The sequence below is a fragment of the Cervus canadensis genome, chromosome 6, assembly GCF_019320065.1.
Source record: "Cervus canadensis isolate Bull #8, Minnesota chromosome 6, ASM1932006v1, whole genome shotgun sequence".
Lineage (NCBI taxonomy): Eukaryota > Metazoa > Chordata > Mammalia > Artiodactyla > Cervidae > Cervus > Cervus canadensis.
Genome location: NC_057391.1, coordinates 21,542,876 through 21,563,033, shown reverse-complemented (window position 1 = coordinate 21,563,033; position 20,158 = coordinate 21,542,876). Strand labels below are relative to the sequence as shown.

General features: G+C 41.0%; 1 pseudogene and 1 gene segment (V, D, J or C); both read right to left on the bottom strand.

Moving 5' to 3' along the window:
* Positions 1-5,798: 5,798 nt before the first annotated feature.
* LOC122443251 overlaps positions 5,799-20,158 on the bottom strand; it is a 51,928-nt gene continuing 37,568 nt past the window's right edge. The window contains 2 exon segments of the V gene segment in view: positions 5,799-6,278; positions 6,443-6,660. Of these exon segments, the coding sequence occupies positions 5,932-6,278; positions 6,443-6,494 (399 nt within the window).
* Positions 15,761-16,861, bottom strand: LOC122444185 (annotated as a pseudogene).

The following is a 20,158-nucleotide window of genomic DNA, read 5'->3' as shown; positions in this document are numbered from 1 at the left end:
GTCCTGGGAACAGGCTCCCTCTGGGCACTGGGGCCCACAGCTCAGAGGTCGGTGGTCGAGTCACTGTGCTGAGAAGCCGCAGTGTGTGAAGCACTGTGTCCTGATGGTTTATGCAACGAGACTGTAATTCTTCCACTTGTTTGCTCTGATTTGCCTGAATTGACAGTAGGGATGTGAGTCCTTTCCCGGGATCCTGCCTAAACCACTGCAGGAAGTACAGAGCACTGTCGGTGTAACTGCAGTTGAGATCCACGCTGTCTCCCTCTCTCACGCTCAGAGCTTCAGGACTCTGACTCACGTCCTGCTTACTGCTCACCCCTGTTCAGAAAGAAAACAGAGACAGGCTGGTCAGTGGCTGATTATTCTTGTAAACTAACTTAAGTTTACTTTTTCGTTCTCCACAGGAACTCCCAGAAACCATGCACGTACAACTCCCTGACTTTCTGTCTTCCCTAGGGAGGAATATCCGGGAGATGCCCATTCTTTGCCCATTTCCAAATCCCTCTAACTCCCAGTTTAGTTGTAACCAAAGGATGAGCAGGCTCAGGAATTTGTCCATTCCTTCTGTCATTAAGACTCACTGAAGAACTGAATTCTTATGTCTGTAAAATATTCAAGGACTCGCAGGATAAAAGACCTGCTTTCCTGCCTCTTGTGTTCAAAACTTTCTACAGGAATCACAGAGTCAGCCCAGCCCATCAGAGCAAGTCACAGAGACATGGAGGAGGACGAGCCAGAAGCCCATCTGCCGGGAGTGCGAGGTTGCCATGGAAACACCATCATCTCAGGACTAAGCCCAGAGTTGCCAGAGAAATGATTATCTCTTTCCCTCCTCCTAAGGGAAACAATTTTTAACACATCAGATTTGCAGAATGTGGCTAAGTATGTACCTAGAGGGGCTTCTCTGATGGCTCAAACAGTAAAGAATCTGCCTGCAATGCAGGAGACCCAAGTTCGATCCCTGGATGGGGAAGATCCCCTGGAGATAGGAATGACAACCCACTCCAGTATCCTTGCCTGGAAAATTCCATGGACAGAGGAGCCTGGTGGGCTACAGTCCATGGGGTGGCAAAGACTCAGACAATACTGAGTAACTCATACACACAGGTACCTAGAGAGAAATGTAAGCATAAATGCTTATGTTAGAAAAGAAGAAATTGTAAGTTTTACTGCACAGCTGCAGCTGAACCTCTTCACATTCCTGTAACTGCTCCCTCCTCTTGCCACTTCAGTTCTTAAGAATTGTTTTCTTTAATTCACACTTTCTTGAAAATCCCTTTCTATCATTTCTCAGCCATCAGGTTGCAAAAAGAGTTAAGAATCATAATATTCACATTCAATGTGTGTGATATATCAGGAAATGGGCACTTTCACATCCTATAACTGAAGTATAAGCTAAATAAGATTCATAGGTGCTATGTTCATATCATTGGCCAGATATTCCACTTGTCTGAGAATTTTTTAAGAAATAACCTTATAAATACATTATAAAATTGCATATTGTATGCAGCAAGGATATTTAAATATCCTTCAATACAAATACTCAATATGTTATGATAGATCTCTATTATAATATACTAGACAGTTGTCAAAAGAGTAAGTAGACTTATTTCTGACTTGCAAAGATTTTTTCAACTTATTCAAACTGGTTATTTACATTTTAAATTAATTCTTGTTGGAGTATAGCTGATTTACAATGTTATGTTACTTTCTGCTGTATAGCAGAAAAAATTTTGAACTGTTTAACTCTGGAGTTTTTATTTTTTAATTCTCATTTTATGTTGCCTGCAGCATTTATCTCAGAAATCCCTTTATCTTTAAACATGTTTAAGGCTCAGTTTCCTTTCCTGAGGATAGATTAATATTACTTTGTGGGTTTTAGATTACAAAAGGAGTATCTAAAGTGCTGAGCAATGGACCTGGCATATGGTAGTGGTTCAATAAATGATAATAAAGACTCTGATGTTGAAGATGAGAATGACAAAAAGACAGCAGGTAGAAACAAGAATCTCATGATAATTCTTGGATCTATTCCACTGAAGACATTGGGCAGACTATAAAGCTAAAAACCCAAAAGATCAAAAACTGAACAAAACCAGGAGGTATGGACAAGAATACCTGTGTCTCTCTCCTTGAATCAGGAAGCTTCCACTTCTTTCCTTCTTTGTAAACCCCCCTCTTCTTCTACCCACAAAGGAGGAGTGAGGAGGGCTGATTCTGTCATTCAGAGTCCATTTATGAGTAGGAGATTGAAAAAAAAGTGAAAATGCAAGTCGCTCATTCATGTCTAACTCTTTGCGATCCCATGGATGGTATCCTGCCAGGTTCCTCTGTCCATGGAATTATCCAAGCAAGCATAGTAGAGTGAGCAGCCAATCCCTTCCCCAGGGGATCTTCTTGGCCCAGGGGTTGAGCCCGTGTCTCCTTCACTGCAGGCGGATTCTTTACCATCTGAGCCCCCAGAGAAGCCCAGGAGATCAGTTCTCAGTCTAACTTAAACACTGGGCTCCAGAGTCCACTTATTCTGCTTATAGCTCCTGAATTTTGAAGTCTTTGCCACCTGTGATAAATGCATTTCTATAGAGGGCTAATTTAGTGCCCTGGGATGGGCTGCCTCTTCTTTCTATTTCAGCCCAGATGCCTGAAAAGTAAATCAACTCTTGGCCAATTTGAGGTGTGTCCTATCTTTCCACCTCACCCTTGTAGGAATTCTGAGCTTGCTATTCTGGATTCAGAAGGAAGTAGGAAACTCTACTTAAGCATGAACCTCAAACTTACTTTTCCTAGAGGTAATCAGAGGACAAGTGATGTTAGGTCCTGGAAGTAATTAGGTCCAGGGATCAGCTAAAAGTCCTTCTTCACCTTCTGTTTGTCTTAAGCTAATATATACAGCATCTTCAGGAATCTTCCCTGTGGTGAGCAGGGCAGGATTTGGCCATTCTTAGGTCCCACTTCAAATGGAAATATTTTAGTTGAATAATAATGAACATATGACATATCAAAACATGTAAGAAGCGGCAAAGGCAGTACAGAAAGTCCCTGACTTATTGTTTTCCAACTTTACGATGGTACAAAAATAATATGGATTCAGTAGAAACTGCACTTCTAATTTTGAATTTTGTTCATGGGCTAGCATGATGCTGTCTTTTAATGCTGAGCATCAGCAGCAAGTTGCAGCTCCCAGTCAGTTACTCGACTGCAAAGGTAAACAACCAACACACAACCCTTCTGAACCTAGACAACCACTCAGTTTTTCATTTTCAGTACAGTGCCAAATAAATTATACGTGGTAGTCTGCATCAAATTATAAGATAGGCTTTGTATTAGATAATTTTGCACAACTGTTGGCTAATATGTGTTCTGAACATGTTTAAAGTAGGCTAGGCTGAGCTATGATGTTCAGAGTTCAGGTGTATTAAATGAACTTTTGACTAAAGATATTATCAGCTTATGATAAGTTTTTTGGCACATAACACCATTGTAAGTCAAGGAATATTTGTAATTAGAGACAAATTTATGAATTTAAATTATATTTGTCAGAAAAAAGAAATGTTGAGAATTAATAGGCAAAGCTGCAACTCAAAGAACTGGAAAGAGTAGCAAGTTAAAATAAAAGAAAGTAAAGGTAGCAAATAATAAAACATGGGCAGAAAAAAACACAATTTGTCAACCATCATAAGAGAAAACTAAATATATAAAGAACCCTTTATCTGTTAAACTAACTGAATCTATAATTTCAGGATTATTAAGTTTCTCCCATAAGGCTATGCTTACATGGCCTCACTATAGTGAACTTTCTGAAAATTGTTTCTAAATCATTAAAAACCCTACACAAATTCTTCCACAGGTAGAAAAGAAGCCATGAATTGCAAGTTACCTAATGAACCATTACAATCTTGATACCAAAATCTGACATTAACTTGGAAAAGAAAAAGTTGAATACTAGCATCATTCAGGAAAATGGGGGGAAAGTGCTCAATAAAATAATAGCAAATCAATGTTTCATTATGTAAAAAGGACAAAACAACATTCCTAAGGGCACTTAACTCTAGAAATGAAAGTTGGTTTCACATTTAAAAATCAATTTAAATAAATAAAGAATATTTATCAAAAACACTATAATTAATAGTCACAGTGAAATATTGAATGCTTTACCTCTGAGTTTGGGAATAAGAAGAATTCTATTCAACATTTTATAGGTGATCTTAGCCAGTTAAGTAGGACTTGCTATATCATTTGTGGGGTGCAGTTAAAATGAAAATGCAGAACGACAAGTGGGCTGGGGAGTCATCTCCTAGGACCACTGCCCAGACCCCAGACCTACTGAAGAGCTTTCCGTCGGTGAACACACAGAGGTGCTAGGCGAGTGGTCCCTGGAGAGGACATGGAAGCTCTACAGTTCCTCTCACAAACCTGACCCTACACGTCTCTTCCATCTGGATATTCATGTGTATCCTTTATCATAGCCTTTTATAATAAACAGGTAAAAGTAAGTGAAATATTTCTCCTAGTTCTGTGAGTCACTCTAGAGAATTAATTGAGCCTAGGATTTTATTTTGTTTTATCTTGTTTTGGGAGTCTTCTATCTACAGTCTTTTGTTCAGAAGCACAGTTGATCACTTGGGCTTGTGACTGGCATGCTTTTTTCAGGAAGAAAGTGTCAGAACTGACTAGAATGATAGGATACTCAGGTGGGATTGCAGAGAATTGCTTAGTATGGGAAAAAACACATTTGTTGACCAGAAATGTTTTGTGCGAGTAGTAAAGGAGATTCATAGGAAAGAAGGACATAATAGGGCAGAACTGGATTTTTCCCTACCCAAGAAGGAAAAAAATCTGGTTTTTTCCCTCACACACAGCTTTTTTCACAGTAGCACAAGACTGTAATCAATCCAAACAACCCAAATATCTACTTCTGGGAGGATGAATAATTAAATTGTTAGATATTCATGTAGAGGAACTCTATGCATCAATTAAAAAAAGAACAAACAAGACATACACAAAGTGACACCAGTGAATTGCAAAGATATTATTGAGTGAAAAAAGCCAGAGATAATATACACTATGCATGTAGATATTAACAAGTGTAAAATTTCTTTGAGTTCTAAGCTTCCGTTTTGTACACTTTATTATATGTGTTGTACCTCAGTTACAGAGAGAGAGAAGAGAAAGCCAAGAAGCATTTTGAATATGGAGATAAATGTCAGTGTCAGCACCTGAGAATAAAAAGTGGTTCCTCTGGGGAGGCAAAAATAGACTATGTGGAAGAGTGAGAAGAAAAAGAGAGTGCTATATGATTTTGTAACTAAATGAGAGTATTATTTTGATTAAAAAATAGGTAATTTTATTTTTAAAAAGGATGAAAAAGTGAGAATCTCAGATGAGATGAGGTTGAGAAATAATCATTGGCTTTATCACCACCAAAGCCACTGGTTTAAGTGAGAGCTTCTCACGGAGTAATGCTCACAGAAGTCAGGTTCAAGGAGGGGACAGTAAGTCTAGACAGTCAACTAATTTGATTATTAAGGAGAAGAGAAATGTAGTATTGGGCTGGTGGAGATATAACCTTCGAGAGTATATTAAAATGGGAAAGATTCTCTTACAGATGTGTGGCCAGATTATTATAAGAGAATGCCAAAATATTTATTTTAGGGAAGAAGGTTCCTGTGGCATCTTTTCAAGGGGCCCAAGACTGGAAACAAAGACTCCATACCACCACTATCCCTTTCGAATCTACACAGGCGAAGCTCTGGGCTGTTTAAAAGAGCAGCCTGATCCATGGACACGCGGGGGGAGGGGACTGTCTAGGATCCTGGACAGAATGCCCAGTAATCTCTGCTGTCTGGCTGCGTCACAAGAGTTCGTTCTCCATAGGACCACTTGGGAAGAGGCCCTGGGTGCTCGGGAGGCACGAAAACAGCAGAGACGCCCTTATTCTAGAGCCGCAGGCTCAGGGCTTGGGTACGGTCTGCAGGTGCCTGGGGAGCACTGTGTCTGCACAGCGCAGAGGTAAGTGGCTGAGTCTTCGGGTTTGGGGACTTCGATGTGCAGAGAACTTCCCTTCTTTAACAAGGTGGCTCTCAGTCTTTCTTTCTGCTTTTCATCCCCAGCTGAGTAAAGAAGGAAGAGGAGTTCAGGGCCCTTCCCGGGGTCTTGTCTATACCACTGTAGCCCTCTGAAACCGCTGACGATGTGGCTGCAGTTGAGACTGAGACTGCCCCCCTCCTGGGTTCTCAGGGTCTGAGGACTCTGCTCCACTCGGTCTTCTCCACGCAGCCCTGTTCAGGAGAACAAAGTCAGAAACAACACAAAGCTTTCAGTTCAGCAGTGCTTAAAATCCCAACACAAAGCCTGGATGAGCAGTGTCTAGACTCCTCTCTCTCTCCTCCCCGTCTTTGGAAAAATGTGCCCATAAGTTCTCACCTCTTAACCGGCAACTTACATCCAAGCTGAAGCCACAAGACCATGAATGCACATTCCAGCATGTTCTCCATCCTGCCACCTCACTCTTGATGCAATTTTAATGATTCCAAATCTTCTCCCTTGAGGGGCTGCTCCCGTGTCTTAGTTCTTCTCTAATGCGCAAGAGAGCCTTTCTGCTGGGCTCAGCCAGTCACGAGCAAATCCTCAAGTAGCTTCATGCTTTTGACTTTTAAGACACTGGGAAAATGAAAGGAATGGAATTACAAACACAAACATCTCACTGGACAACTATGCCACCTACAAAGACAAATATTGAGGGAAGAACATCTTTTATGTTGGTGGGCACAGTACACAGGAGGTCTAAAGCAGTAATCAGAAAAGCCTTCTCTGCCTGCGATTTTAATCATGTCTTTGTTCCTTGGATGTACTTTAAAGCTAAAGTGCTACCAAGGGTTATGGGAGTTGAGCCCAAGCATCAGTGTAATGGGGCTTCTTAGGTGGCACTACTGGTAAAGAACCCATCTGCCAGTGCAAGAGATGTAAGAGATGTGGGTTCAATCCCTGGGTGGGGAAGGTGTGCTGGAGGAGGACATGGCCGTCCACTCCAGTACTCTTGCCTGGAGAATCCCATGGACAGAGGAGCTTGGCAGGCTACAGTCCATGGGGTCGCACAGAGTCGGATGCGAATGAAGGGGCTTAGTAGCAGCGGTATTGGTGTAATGGACTGTGTTTCCCTCTACGGTACACAAGAGTCTCAGCAGGGGAGACCTTAAAAAGACCAGAGTGCTGAGAGAAGCAGAGGGATAGAATAGATGTGCATCTGTCTGGAAACCTCTTTGACAGAGAATTGGGAATATAAGTTAAGAAATCCATTTCTTCAAATAATTTTATGCCTGGCTTCAGGGACCAAGCATAACTAAAACTCAGGGTCAAGAACGTGATAGATCTTGGGAGGACAGAACAGGCGATCATGGCAGAGGGAAAGAAGAGCTCTCCAATGTAGACACCAGACAGGTCAGAAAGTCACAGGGCAGAGTGGGTAGCAGAAGATAAGTATAGCAAAACTAGCCTTGCTTAATTTGCTCGCTTCTATGACACCCCATTGGATTTTGTCATTGAACGTGTGTCTATGCTGTGGAGTTGACCACCATTTATAGGAGCTCTCTTAAGACTTGTCTGAACAGCACACTCTGCCCCAACCCCATTAGCTTCAATGCGGAAAAAGAGCATCAGCTCTCAGCTGCACTGTTTTGATGTCACTTTATCCTTCACCCACTCAGTGACAAGAAAGAATAAGCAGCACAGAAGTTCTTACACTAACAGTGTTTGGAGTTTGTTGTTGTTGGACTTTTTATTTGAAAATTTGGTAATTTCTCAGTGATTTAAAAGTCCTTGTACTAACATATCAATTTTAGCATCCTTTCATATAATTCATTTTACCCAGACTTAGCAAGCTCTCTTACAATGATAGTTAGAAGGCAGCTTTTCTTTGTTTCTGAATGTGTATCTCAGAAAGAAGATGGGAAAGATAACTGCAAGATAAATGCAGGAGCTCTTTGTAGAACAGACACTAAATGAATCCGGGAGCTGGATGAGTGATGGGTAATGAAGCTCAAGAGATGATTTATAGTTGCGAACTTTATGAAAATTGCATGTCATTTAAAAAATATTTTTAATTTTAAATCACTGTAGAGTCATGAAAGTTTCCAAAAATGTACAAGGAGGCTCTGTGTACTCTTTACCTGGTCTCCTCCCTGGTATTTAAATCAGGAAATTAACATTAGTAAAATCCACAGGTTTCAGTTTTTAGATTTCCTCAGTTTTGCATGCAGATACATGTGTGTGTGTGTGTGTGTGTGTAGCTCTATTCGGTTTTACACATGTACAGATTCATGTATTTATGTATATCACATGTATAGGTTCATCACCACAATCAAGATGCACACTGCTTCATCATAACAAGGTTTCCCTAGGCCATGCACACCTTTGTAGCCACACTGACCCCCTTCCCTAATCATTAACCTGACAATCACTCATCTGTTCTTCATCCATACAATTTTGTTGTTTAGTAATGTCATAGAGGGGCTTCCCTGGTGGCTCAATGGTAAAAGAATCTACCTGCAGGAAATGCAGGTTTAGTCCTTGGGTCAGGAAGAGCCTCTGGAGAAGGAAATGGCAACCCACTTCAGTGTTCTTGTCTGGGAAATCTCATGGAGAGAGGAGCCTGGTGGGAGTCCATGGGATTACAGACTCAGGCCTGACTTATCGACTAAACAACAACAATGACCTAGAAATGGAATTATATAGAAGTAGCCAATGAGATTTTTTTCACTTAGCATAAGTAGTAAAATCATGAGATCTATCCAAGTTACTGTATGTATCCAACTTGTTGGTCTTTTTCATTTCTGAAGAGTATTCCATGGCGTAGATGTTTCACAGTTTGCTTAACCAGTAACCCACTGAGGGACACAGTTATTTCCATATTTCGGCTGCTGTGAATAAATTGTTATGAATATTCAGGTACAAGTTTTTATGTGAATAAAATATTTTATTTATTTAGAATAAGTGTCCAGATGTGTGATTGCATGTTTAGTTTTATGAGAAACTGCCAAGCTATTTTCCAGAATGCCCGTATCATTTTAGATCTTCATCAGCAATTTGTGAGTGACTGAGTTTTTCCCACATGTTTGCCAGAATTTATTGTTATCACTATTTTTTATTTTAGCCCCACTGAGATTTGTGTAGTGATATTTCATTGTGGCTTTAATTTGCATTTCTCTGATGGCTAATATTGTTGAACATCTTTTCAGGTGCTAATCTGCAATCTGTTTATCCCCTCTTTGGTGAAACACCTGTTCGAATCCGAGGCTCGTTTTCTTCCCTCATAGCTCAGTTGGTAAAGAATCCACCTGCAATGCAGGAGACCTAGGTTCGATCCCTGGATTGGGAAGATCCACTGGAGAAGGGAAAGGCTACCCATTTCAGTATTCTGGCCTGGAGAATTCCATGGACTGTATAGTCCAAGGGGTCGCAAAGAGTCGGACATGACTGAGCACCTTTCACTTTCACCTCCAGTTCTGTAACTTACCATTTCATATTTTAGCAGGGTCTTTTACAGAGGAAAGGTTTTTAATTTTGATTCAGTTTGGTGTGTGCATGTGTGTGTGAGTGTATCATGCTTTCAGTGTCAAATCTAAGATTTACTTAGCTGCAAGCCTAAAGTTTTTCTCTTATGTTTTTTTAGAGTTGCATAGTTTTATATTTTACATTTAAGTCCATGATCCATTTTGAGCTAACTTTTATAATGTATATATATTTTTAATATATTTAAGGGGCTGTGTCATCATCTTTGTTTCAGGCTTTACCTATTTGCTGTTATCAAGTAACTAGTTCAAAGCAACATGACCAAAGTGTGGATTGAAGACTTCTCATAGGGGAGTGAAAAAAAATTCGTTCTTTGAGCCTGTGGCTTTCCCTTTTTACACTTAGTGTGATTTCTCTACCTAAAGAGTAAAGTTAAAACTGTAGTAAAAAGCCAAGTCCTTCTCAATTCATCACCTCTGAAATCCTCTATCATGTATTACAGGACAATGCTTTCTAGTAAAGATTCAGAAAATGGTTACATCTGTCTTATGATTAAAGATAACTGATATTTCTAACATTCACATTTCTTTAAAGTTCTCTGACAAAAATGCCTATCAATCTTTAAGTCATCAAACTGAGCTAAACGTCAGAATCTCCTTCCTTTTCTAATACTTCTTTCCTATAATTGAGCATGTGCTTCTTGAAGAAGAGAATATTCTTTACAAATTGTCCCAAGAATGAAAATTCCCTCTTTCTGTTATTACTTTTTGCTAAAATTACAGGCTTCCATTGACCTTTTGTCACAGTCAGCATTCCAAGGTCAAACAGCTCATTTCTCCAAGGATGTAGTAATTCTTCTTTCTACTGTCCCCGGGGCAGAGTCTTTTAGATACCAATTTTTTAAATACAAATATTATAATTGAGGATAACACTTTCAAAAAATTTTCTTAAGGGTTGTGAATCCAGGAGCTTAAAATTGTTCTTGATCAAAATAAGTCAGCCCTTGAAAACAGAAACTAGAAAAACTGACAAGGCACTTTTCTTGTTAGTCTAGGACTCCCAATGATAGGAGTATTTATCCCTAAACTAGGTCTTTAGATTTGAAAGCAAAAATATACAAAGAAGCAGCACAAGTCATGGCAATGGTAAAGATAAATAGAAACAGATAGTTTGACACCATCAGTTGTACTCATGGGCAATATCTAGTGTATGGAGCCTACCTGTTATACAAAGGTCATTTCCTTTGAACCCTAGAAATTAGGATGGAAAGGAAAAGTATTGGGGCTCAAAGAGAACTAAGGTAACTGTGACTTTCTTTCAGTCTGGACCACTGCTCCCTCCTTGCCCACTACCATCCTTAGCTTAACAGGATTCATATCTTTAGCCACAGCAAGTAAATATTTGAGGCTAAAATTCGAAGATTAAAAAGTCTAGAAATGAAAGCAAGAAAGAGATAATACAGGGGTACATTAACATTGGCTGAAATCTAGAAGAATCACTGATAAGAGGGACTTCCAAGTTTACAAGAGAACAAGTCGATATACATTACTATAGACTCACTCAGGTGATTAAGATGGCTCTGTCTATGCCAACAGGAGGGAGACCATTTAATTTAATTGCAAGCCTAAAAATAGTACCATATGAACAAAATCTGTTCAAACAGAAAGGGAACTTATGACACATATAAACAGAAGTATTCTTATGGTGATGAGAAATGAACTACAAGAAAAAATAGATCCACAATTACCTAACAGCATCCAAAGGGTAGAAGCTCTATATCTGTTGATTTTATGAATTAATTCTTCTTCAGTCAACCAATATTTAATATGTAACCACTATGTTCTATGTAGTGTGTAATGTACAATGCATTCACATTTCCTGACCCTACAGAGCTCACAGTTATAGTCATAACAGTCATTACATTGCCAACAAAGGTCCATATCGTCAAAGCTATGATTTTTCCAGTAGTCATGTGTGGATGTAAGAGTTGGACCATAAAGAAGGCTGAGTGCTGAAGGATTGATGCTTTTGAAGTGTGGTGTTGGAGAAGACTCTTGAGAGTACCTTGGACTACAAGGAGATCAAATCAGTCAATCCTGAAGGAAATCAGTCCTGAATATTCATTGGAAGGATTGATGCTGAAGCTGAAGCTCCAATCCTTTGGCCACCTGATGTGAAGAACTGACTCATTAGAAAAGACACTGATGCTGGGAAAGATTGAAGGAAGAGAAGGGGATGACAGAGGATGATAGTTGGATGGCATCACTGACTCAGTGGACATGAGTTTGAGCAAGCTCTGAGAGATAGCAAAGGACAGGGAAGCCTGGTGTTCTGCAGTCCATTGGGGTCACAAAGAGTCAGACATGACTGAGCTACTGAAAAATACAATACATAATTATAGATATAGCTGTAGATACATAAAAGCATATTAATTGCAACATCCCTTTTGTCTTGGACTTTGAAGACAGCCTGCAGTACATGAGAACTCATGGAGAGAGACCACAATACATGGTTGAAGACACTTGCAAAACTTACATAAAGCCCACTTTTTAACTTTCCTTAGCCTATTCTGCACAATAATGATACATGAGGAAACTGAAAAATCACTAAAGAGTTAGAATAAATAGGGACTTCACAGGTGGTGCAGTGGCTAAGATGCTGAACTCTCAATGCTAGGGACCTGGGTTTGACCCCAGACAGAGAATTAGATCCCATGTGCTGCAACTAAGAGCTGGCACAGCCAAATAAATTTTAAAAATATTAAAAACATAAGGGAAAAAAGTGAAGCTGTGGTGGTGTGTGTTTTTTTCAATCTTCCCCAAGTTAGAGGAGATTCAAAGGACTGACTCAGAGAGTTTGGAATATTCCCCTGGAGTCTGGAGGATTTTGAGGCTCACACTAGGTTGCAATGACAACTTCTCTCACTTTACTGTGGTAAAGAATCTGACTGCCAATGCAGGTGATGCAAGTTCAATCCCTGGGTCAGGAAGATGCCCTGGAGAAGGAAATGGCAACCCACTCCAGCATTCTTGCCTGGGAAATCCCATGGACAGAGGAACCTGCAAAAAAATGGGATTGCAAAGAGTCAATTCTAGGATACATTTTTCTTCTTTCACGTTTGATTTATTCCTTGAAACTGCTTACATCTATTTTCTTCATTAAAAGTTGATCTCTGGATGGCTTTACTTCCTTCTTTCCAATATGTTTTACAAAATTCAACTCTTTTAACTAATTACCTGATGACATGGCTATGTAAGTCTGTTGTCTCTCTCATCTCTCTCTCTCCTTCACACACTTGCGTGTCATGCACACACTTATACTTTCTTTTCTGGAAAATTGCTCTTTATTGGGATCATTGTTATTTGTACAATAGGGATAGAACATCCTTACACAAGGAAGAGTAGTGTCTTCCTTTTTGGAATTCCAGATGAAAGCAAACCCACTAGGTTAATTCCCACCTAATGTCACCAAGAAAGACTTAACTCTTTTAGATGTTATATGACAGCTACTCTGCACAGATGTGGTGCAAAATCATCCAAAATTGAAGCCATCTGGAGTTAATTGGGACTAAAGTATAAAGCAAAGCCTTTGTATAAAAGAGTTTTGTGAAACAAGGAAAATATGACTGTTTAGTAATTGCAGAGTGAAAATGCTCTATACTCCAGGGTCACAGAAATGAGCAGGGAGCCACATCAGAAAGATTTAATGGTAAACTCCTATTAAACTCCTGGGAGTCATCAAGAAAATCACCAAATACCTTCGTGTTTATTCCATTATTGTTTACTACAGTCAGTAAAACAATCTAAAAAGCTAGTAAAATGGAATTAGCCCAAAAGTATGATAAAATCGCACATTGGAATATCACCATTCGGATGTGTGATATTGACCTGTAAATATTGTTGTGAAATAATTATTTCACAATATACTGTCAGGTAAAAACTCAGAATAGAAATATTCTATAAGGTATGAATCTCTAAGAGAGTTTTTTTGACTAGTAAAATTGGTGAGTTATTTTGTTTTCAGCATTCCTTCTTTGCATAGTCTATTTTCTACCTTAAACATACATAACTTTGTAATCACATATAGAGAATGTGACCAGGTGATGAGGTTAGTTCTGAGCTAACTGTAGGGTTTTGTTTCCCCTTGGGGTGAAGGTTTGTGGTAACAGTTACTCTACGCACATCATTCCGAGTCATTCACGGCACAGGTGAGGCAGGGCACAGGGAGGGTCCAAGAAGTGTCCTTTCAGAGATATTTCATATCCACAATGATGGCCAGACTTAGCAATGCATGAATATTTGTGCAATGAACCTACAACTCTAACAACTCAGATGCAGATTTAGTCAAATACTATTGAATTTTTTAAAGCCAAATTTCATGCTTCAATAAAATCACCATTTAAAAGTTCTTTTTTTTTTTTTAATTTGGCAAATGATGCAAGATAAAGAATTGAAGATAAAGGTATTTTTAATGAATGACACTTTGAGATATGCTCTCTGAGCCAAAGAGATAGCATTTTCTTTACAGTGAGGTTTTCGCGTCTAACACCCCTACCTGTCCTTTTCCTTACTGAGAATCTCACAAAGGTATTCATAGCTGGGGGACTCCACATGTTGACATCTGAGGTTTCTGTGGGGCTCCCTCAGGCACCAGCATCACTGTGGTCTCTCAGAGCACAGAAATACACCGCTGAGTCTTCAAGCTGTAAGTCTGTGATGGTGAGGCTGATGGAACTCGTTGCTTTCTTGAAGTTCAAAAAATACTGACCTTTTGTTGTATTCAGCTCATTGAAAGACTCCTGATGAATAAGGAAAATCATTTTCCCTCTGGGTGGTTGCTTGTACCAGAATAAATAATAAGTATAACTATTAGCTTCATATGCACAGTTCAAGGTTACATCCTCCTTCTCCAGCATAGGAATTTCTGACTGGTTTTGAGTTACTTTCTGGGCCATGATGGATCCTAGAGAGAAGAAAAAAAAAAAAAAAAAAATATATATATATATATAATATGGAGAGAGAGAGACAGAAAGGAAGAGGCTGATTCTCCTGGTGGAACTCAGAGGGCTTCAAGGAACAAACAGAGGATTCAGAGTTCTAATCCCTCTGCCAGTTAACCAACTCTCCTAAACCCCAACAGACAATAATCACCTGCTCTACCTCTACACATGGGAGCTGAGCAGAGCTGAGTCTGCTGGCGGTCATCCTTACCAGCCTTACCAAGGCAGACAGAGGCTATGAGAGCTCTGAGCAGGCCAGGGAGCCCCATGTGGGAAGTTCTTCCTCTGAGTAGATGCCTGAGCCGTGCCTGAGGGCACACGCACCGTGACTGAACTGTGAGTCGCTTCTGCATCAGAACAGGAGATGTAACTGGCTGATATCAGTTTGCCTGGGTCATGTCATGGCTTGTTGATGTGGCTGGTGATTGTAAGCTGCCTATTTAGACTTGGTCATATCTGACTCTTTGTGACTCCATGGACTGTAGCCCACCAGGCTCCTCTGTCCATGGGATTCTCCAGGCAAGAATATTGGAGCAGGTTGCCATGCTGTAATTAAATTAACAACAATTACATCAGGGCTGCATGCATATTCAGTCAATGCATCTAGGATAGGCATACGTTTTGTGACAAAAACAATTTATTATGATTATAGTGACCTCTGAGAACAAATAGGCATCCATTTTTGTATAGCTCTTTTTGGGGGGAGGGATCTGCAGCCCAAATCTACAGTGAAATAAGCTCGCAAGTTTTTCTTTCATACGGGAAGATAGAACTGTTTACTCTCAATCGTCATAACTTTTCTTTCTACACTCCAAGGCATGGGTTTCTGTGGAAATTTGCAATGGATAAAGTTCCTTGTCTGTTTAATGCAATCACAGCAAGCTTCCTGATGGACAAAATTTGTCCAGCTGTATGTGTCTAACAGGAATCAATAATGTGTGCTAAAATAATCTTGCTTTTAAATGTCCACCCTATAGCCAAAATGAGTACAAGCTCACCAGACCAAGCATCCTTATTTCCTTACATCAGAAATGCAGCCCTAGAGGCTGCGTGCCGCCGCTACTGAAGCCGGTGCAGCGGGAGCCCGCGCTCCGCACCAAGAGGAGCCGCTGCGGTGAGAAGCCCGTGCACCGCAATGACGAGCAACCTCCACCTGCTGCAACTGGAGAGAGCCCAAGGTCAGTAACAAAGACCCAGCCGGACCAAAAATAAAACAAACAAATACGTAATAAAAGAAACATGGCCACTCAAAAGTCACAGACGCTTTTTCATCCCACGCTGCAGCAGCTCCAGTTCAAAGGCTTTCACTGCAAACAGCACCTCAATAGCGTTACGTCTCAGCCACATGCAGACTGCTGTGTGATTTGCCTGATACCTCTGTGTTGGTTTATGATTATGATTCAGGTGATGCGCTTTTAATCATCTATTTCTTTTCTCTAAATGAATTATTAATTCTGTGGCATCTAATATTCATCTTACATTATGAGAAAAATAGATTTTTTTTTTAAGGTCTGCCTAGAGAAGAGAGGAATCTTTCTGGTTGAACAGGGGTGCTTCTGGGGACTGAGCTTCGGTCTTCTTTAAGACTGACATCCACCCTATTATCCCTGTAGAGCAATTCCCAACCTCCTGACTTTCTAGGATTAGACCTGAGCTTGATTGATTTTCCTGAAAAACTCTAAATGTACACTGAACTCTGATCAAGGAGAGACTATACCTCTTCCTGACTTCAGCCTCCTGCTCCCCTTGGGTTTGTGCTCAGCTCCCCCTGCAGCCCTCCATCACTGTGTCCCTCAGAGCACAGTAGTACACAGCCGAGTCTGATGCTTGCACTGCCTGTTTCTGCAGGTGGAAGGAGCTGTCCCTCTTAACAAGAGTGGCCTGAAAACCTTCATGCTCTACCGTCTTGTCTGCTGTTAAACCCTTCAGGAGGAGCTGAGGAGCTTTGTTGAGATGCTGGACGTACCAGAAAGGATAGATATTTGAATACGTGGTCTGGTAAGTGCAGTTCAGGGTCATGAGAGCCCCCTCTGAGACAGTCACTGGGCCTTCTGTCTGGTTCACTGAGTCACCATTGGTCCCTCCTACAAGAGAATCACTTCGTTATAGTAGAAATGTACAGGAGGAAAGCTTTCAGCCAGAGAAGAAAAATAAGACTTACCTGTTATCATAGGAAAATGAGAAATCATTTTAGGATAAAATGCTACTTACCAAGTATTAAGAAGATGACCAGAACTGAGTGAGGGGCAGAAAACATTCTGGCGACACTCCTTGTTCCCTAGAAACATCAAATCTAACAAAGTTAGTCTTCAGCTGGATGTTACAGAAGCTCCTCACTCAGAAAATGGGGACCCCTTTCTGCACAGCAGCAGTCATCTGTCTTGTGACTACAGAGTAGGCCAGTCAAACCAGCTCCTGAATACAAAAGGGAATCGCAAATGAAGGAAGCCCCGCCCTCTGGTGGTGATCTTAAAGATTACACCACAGTCATGTCTGACCTCAGCTCATTTCAGTAGTTCAGTGGTGCCCAACTCTTTGAGACCCCATGGACAGCAGGAGGCCAGGCTTCCCTGTCCAACACCAGCTCTCGGAGCTTGCTCAGACCCATGTCCATTGAGCCATCCAACCATCTCATCTTCTGTCGTCCCTTTCTCCTCCTGCCTTCAATCTTTCCCAGCATCAGGGTCTTTTCTAATGAGTCGGCTCTTCTCATCAGGTGGCCAAAGTATTGGAGCTTCAACTTCAACATCAGTCCTTCCAGTGAATATTCAGAGCTGATTTCTTTTAGGACTGACTGGTTTGATCTCCTTGCAGTCCAAGGGGCTCTCAAGAGCCAAGGGGTTCTCTTTTGAATACTTTAGTTCAAAAGCATCAATTCTTCAGTGCTCAGCTTTCTTTTTTGGTCCAACTCTCACATCCATACATGACTACAGGAAAAACCATAGGTTTGACTATATGGACCTTTGTCAGGAAAGCAATGTCTCTGCTTTTTAATATGCTGTCTAGGTTGGTCATAGATTTTCTTCCAAGGAGCAAGTGTCTTTTAATTTCATGCCTGCAGTCACAATTGGCAGTGATTTTGGAGCCCTAGAAAATAAAGTCTGTCACTGTTTCCATTGTTTCCCCATCTATTTGCCATGACGTGATGGGCCTGGATGCCGTGATCTTAGTTTTTGAATGCTTAGTTTAAAGCCAGCTTTTTCACTCTCCTCATCCTGACCTACTCCTGACCTAGTCCTCCTGATGAGACTTTGTGGGGTACACACAGGAGAATGGGACAGGACTCTAAGAGGAGAGCCCTAAACACAAACATGCTTTGGGAAACGTTCCATTATTACATCCATTATTTTCTGTGTGGTATGGTATCACTAGCTTGGCAAAGAATTCCAGTGAACAATTTTTAGGAGGAATAGTCAGAGGGTTTCTTCTTTACATACGTCTCCATAATTCCCATGGGTCAGAACAGGACCACTCTACATGGAAAGTGCTCCCTCCTCTCCCCAAGACCTTCACCTGAATTAGCTCTATTCATCCCCAAGACACAGCCAACATGCTGCTGGAATGTTGGAATGTTACATAATGTTGGAAACATTATCTAAGTCAGGTCTCAAACAATGTGTGACTGAACTATCAGGTGAATGAATGATCCCTGTGCCCTGTGCTGGGCTCAGTCGCTCAGTCGTGTCTGACTCTTTGTGGCCCTAGAGACTACAGCCTGCCAGGCTCCTCTGTCCATGGGATTTTCCAGGCACGAATACTAGAGTGGCTTGCCATGCCCTCCTCCAGGGGATCTTCCCAACACAGGGATTGAGCCAGAGTCTCCTGCATCTCCTGCATTGCAGGCGGATTCTTCACACATGTGAGCCACCTGATCATTTAAGGCAGCTCTCATGTAATGTGTGGTTGAATGAGCAGGCTATTATCCCTATCCATCATAAATGTCATATTTGTAAAATTAAAAAGTAAATTGCTGTTACTTCTTTTTACTCATAAAGGTAGAGTTGACCTTCCAACTAGCAAACTGGACAAAATATATGAGACAAGTTGTGGATCTTGGACATCAGGTAGCACAGAGATAAGGAAAACAGATGAGATGAGCCAGGACATCGCCCAGCTTTCTTCACAGAGGCAGCTTCTAGGTACCAGTGCATGAGGGACTTAACAAAAATGGTCCAACTGTCTCACTTTGACTTGGACTAATATTTTGGGGATCCTGAGGAACCTAGAAATTTGTGGACCAGCGTACCAGAGAGGAGGGACGTGTGCAAAAGAGAGAGAGGGAGAGAGATGAGGGCAAAGAGGTGGGGGGAGGATCACTGTGAATCTTGGACTGAGTACTGATCTGTAAGTCAAGAGAGAAGACCCAATGAGCTTGGTAAACCTCCCTGAAGGGGCCTCCTTTGGGGCCTGGACCCTACTTGGATGACCACCATGTCACATCTTTAGCCCTATGAGGGACGGGTGACCTTACTTAGGAAACCTGGTTCTTGAAACATCTTTTTACCTCTTGTCACATTCTTGCTTTTATTCCCTAAGTTAGTACATTTCTAAGGAGAGGTGAAAGATAAGCATACAAAGTTTAGTTTAACGTTATGTCAGTTTGTCCTTCAGGAAACCAGGGTGTTTTCTGCATACTTCTTTGTTTATGAGAGTCTTCTTTCATAGTGGATCTTTGTACATTATCTTCTGGCCTTGGGGCCTATTAACATTTTATGACCTAGGTGAAGGCAAAGCTGTTTTCCGTAGTCTATTCTTTATTGTTCTATTTTGCCTTGAGCCTAGCAGAAAACAGAAAAGTTGCAGTCTGGTGGTAGAGCAGGTTGCAACATAGTAGAAATACAATCCTGTTAACACAAAGGTCAGTCTTTTTGTAAAAGTTCTCAGCTAAACTTATCTTAAAAGTTTACCACACAAAGACTCTGCAGCTCTGGTGAAGCAGCCTCTGTTTAGCACTCCTGGTTAAAATTAACAATCCTAAACTCTTATTTTCCTAAATCTTTAACTATAACCACTTTTAGAATAATATTTTTGTGTTCTCTAATAGGGCCCCCTTACCCCCCGAAGGGCTCTGTGACCATTAGGGCCTTTTGTGATCAGGTTCTTTATGCTGTTTATGATTAAGGTGTTGTGAGCAGCCATGTGCATTAGTACGCATTTGCCAAACAAGCCAGAGTGCCAGCAGAAGGGTTTTTACTTGAAACATTTCCTTCATTCCTGGCCCCTTCATAGGGAACCAGCGTCCAGGAGATTTATTAATTAGGGTTCTGTGTTGGTCTTTATTTAGTGAAAGAGGAGCAGGAGAGCTCTCGGCAGGCAATGCAAAGATCCGCAAGAGGACGAACAAGGACAGCAGCAAGAGGGGGAGGCGACAGGGTGGGGTAGAGGCCGGGGTCAACCTGGAGGGTCCCTTGTAGCCTGAACAGCCTTGTGTTTCAGGTCTTCTCCTCATGACCTTGTCATGGGTGGGATCTCCCATACTGGCTCCCGGCACACATCCATTCATGATTACTGGGAAAACCATAGCTCTGACTATATGGACCTTTGCCGGTAAAGTAATGTCTCTGCTTTTTAACATGCTGTCTAGGTTGATCATAGCTTTTCTTACAAGGAGCAAGCATCTTTTAATTTCATGGCTACAGTCACCATTTGCAG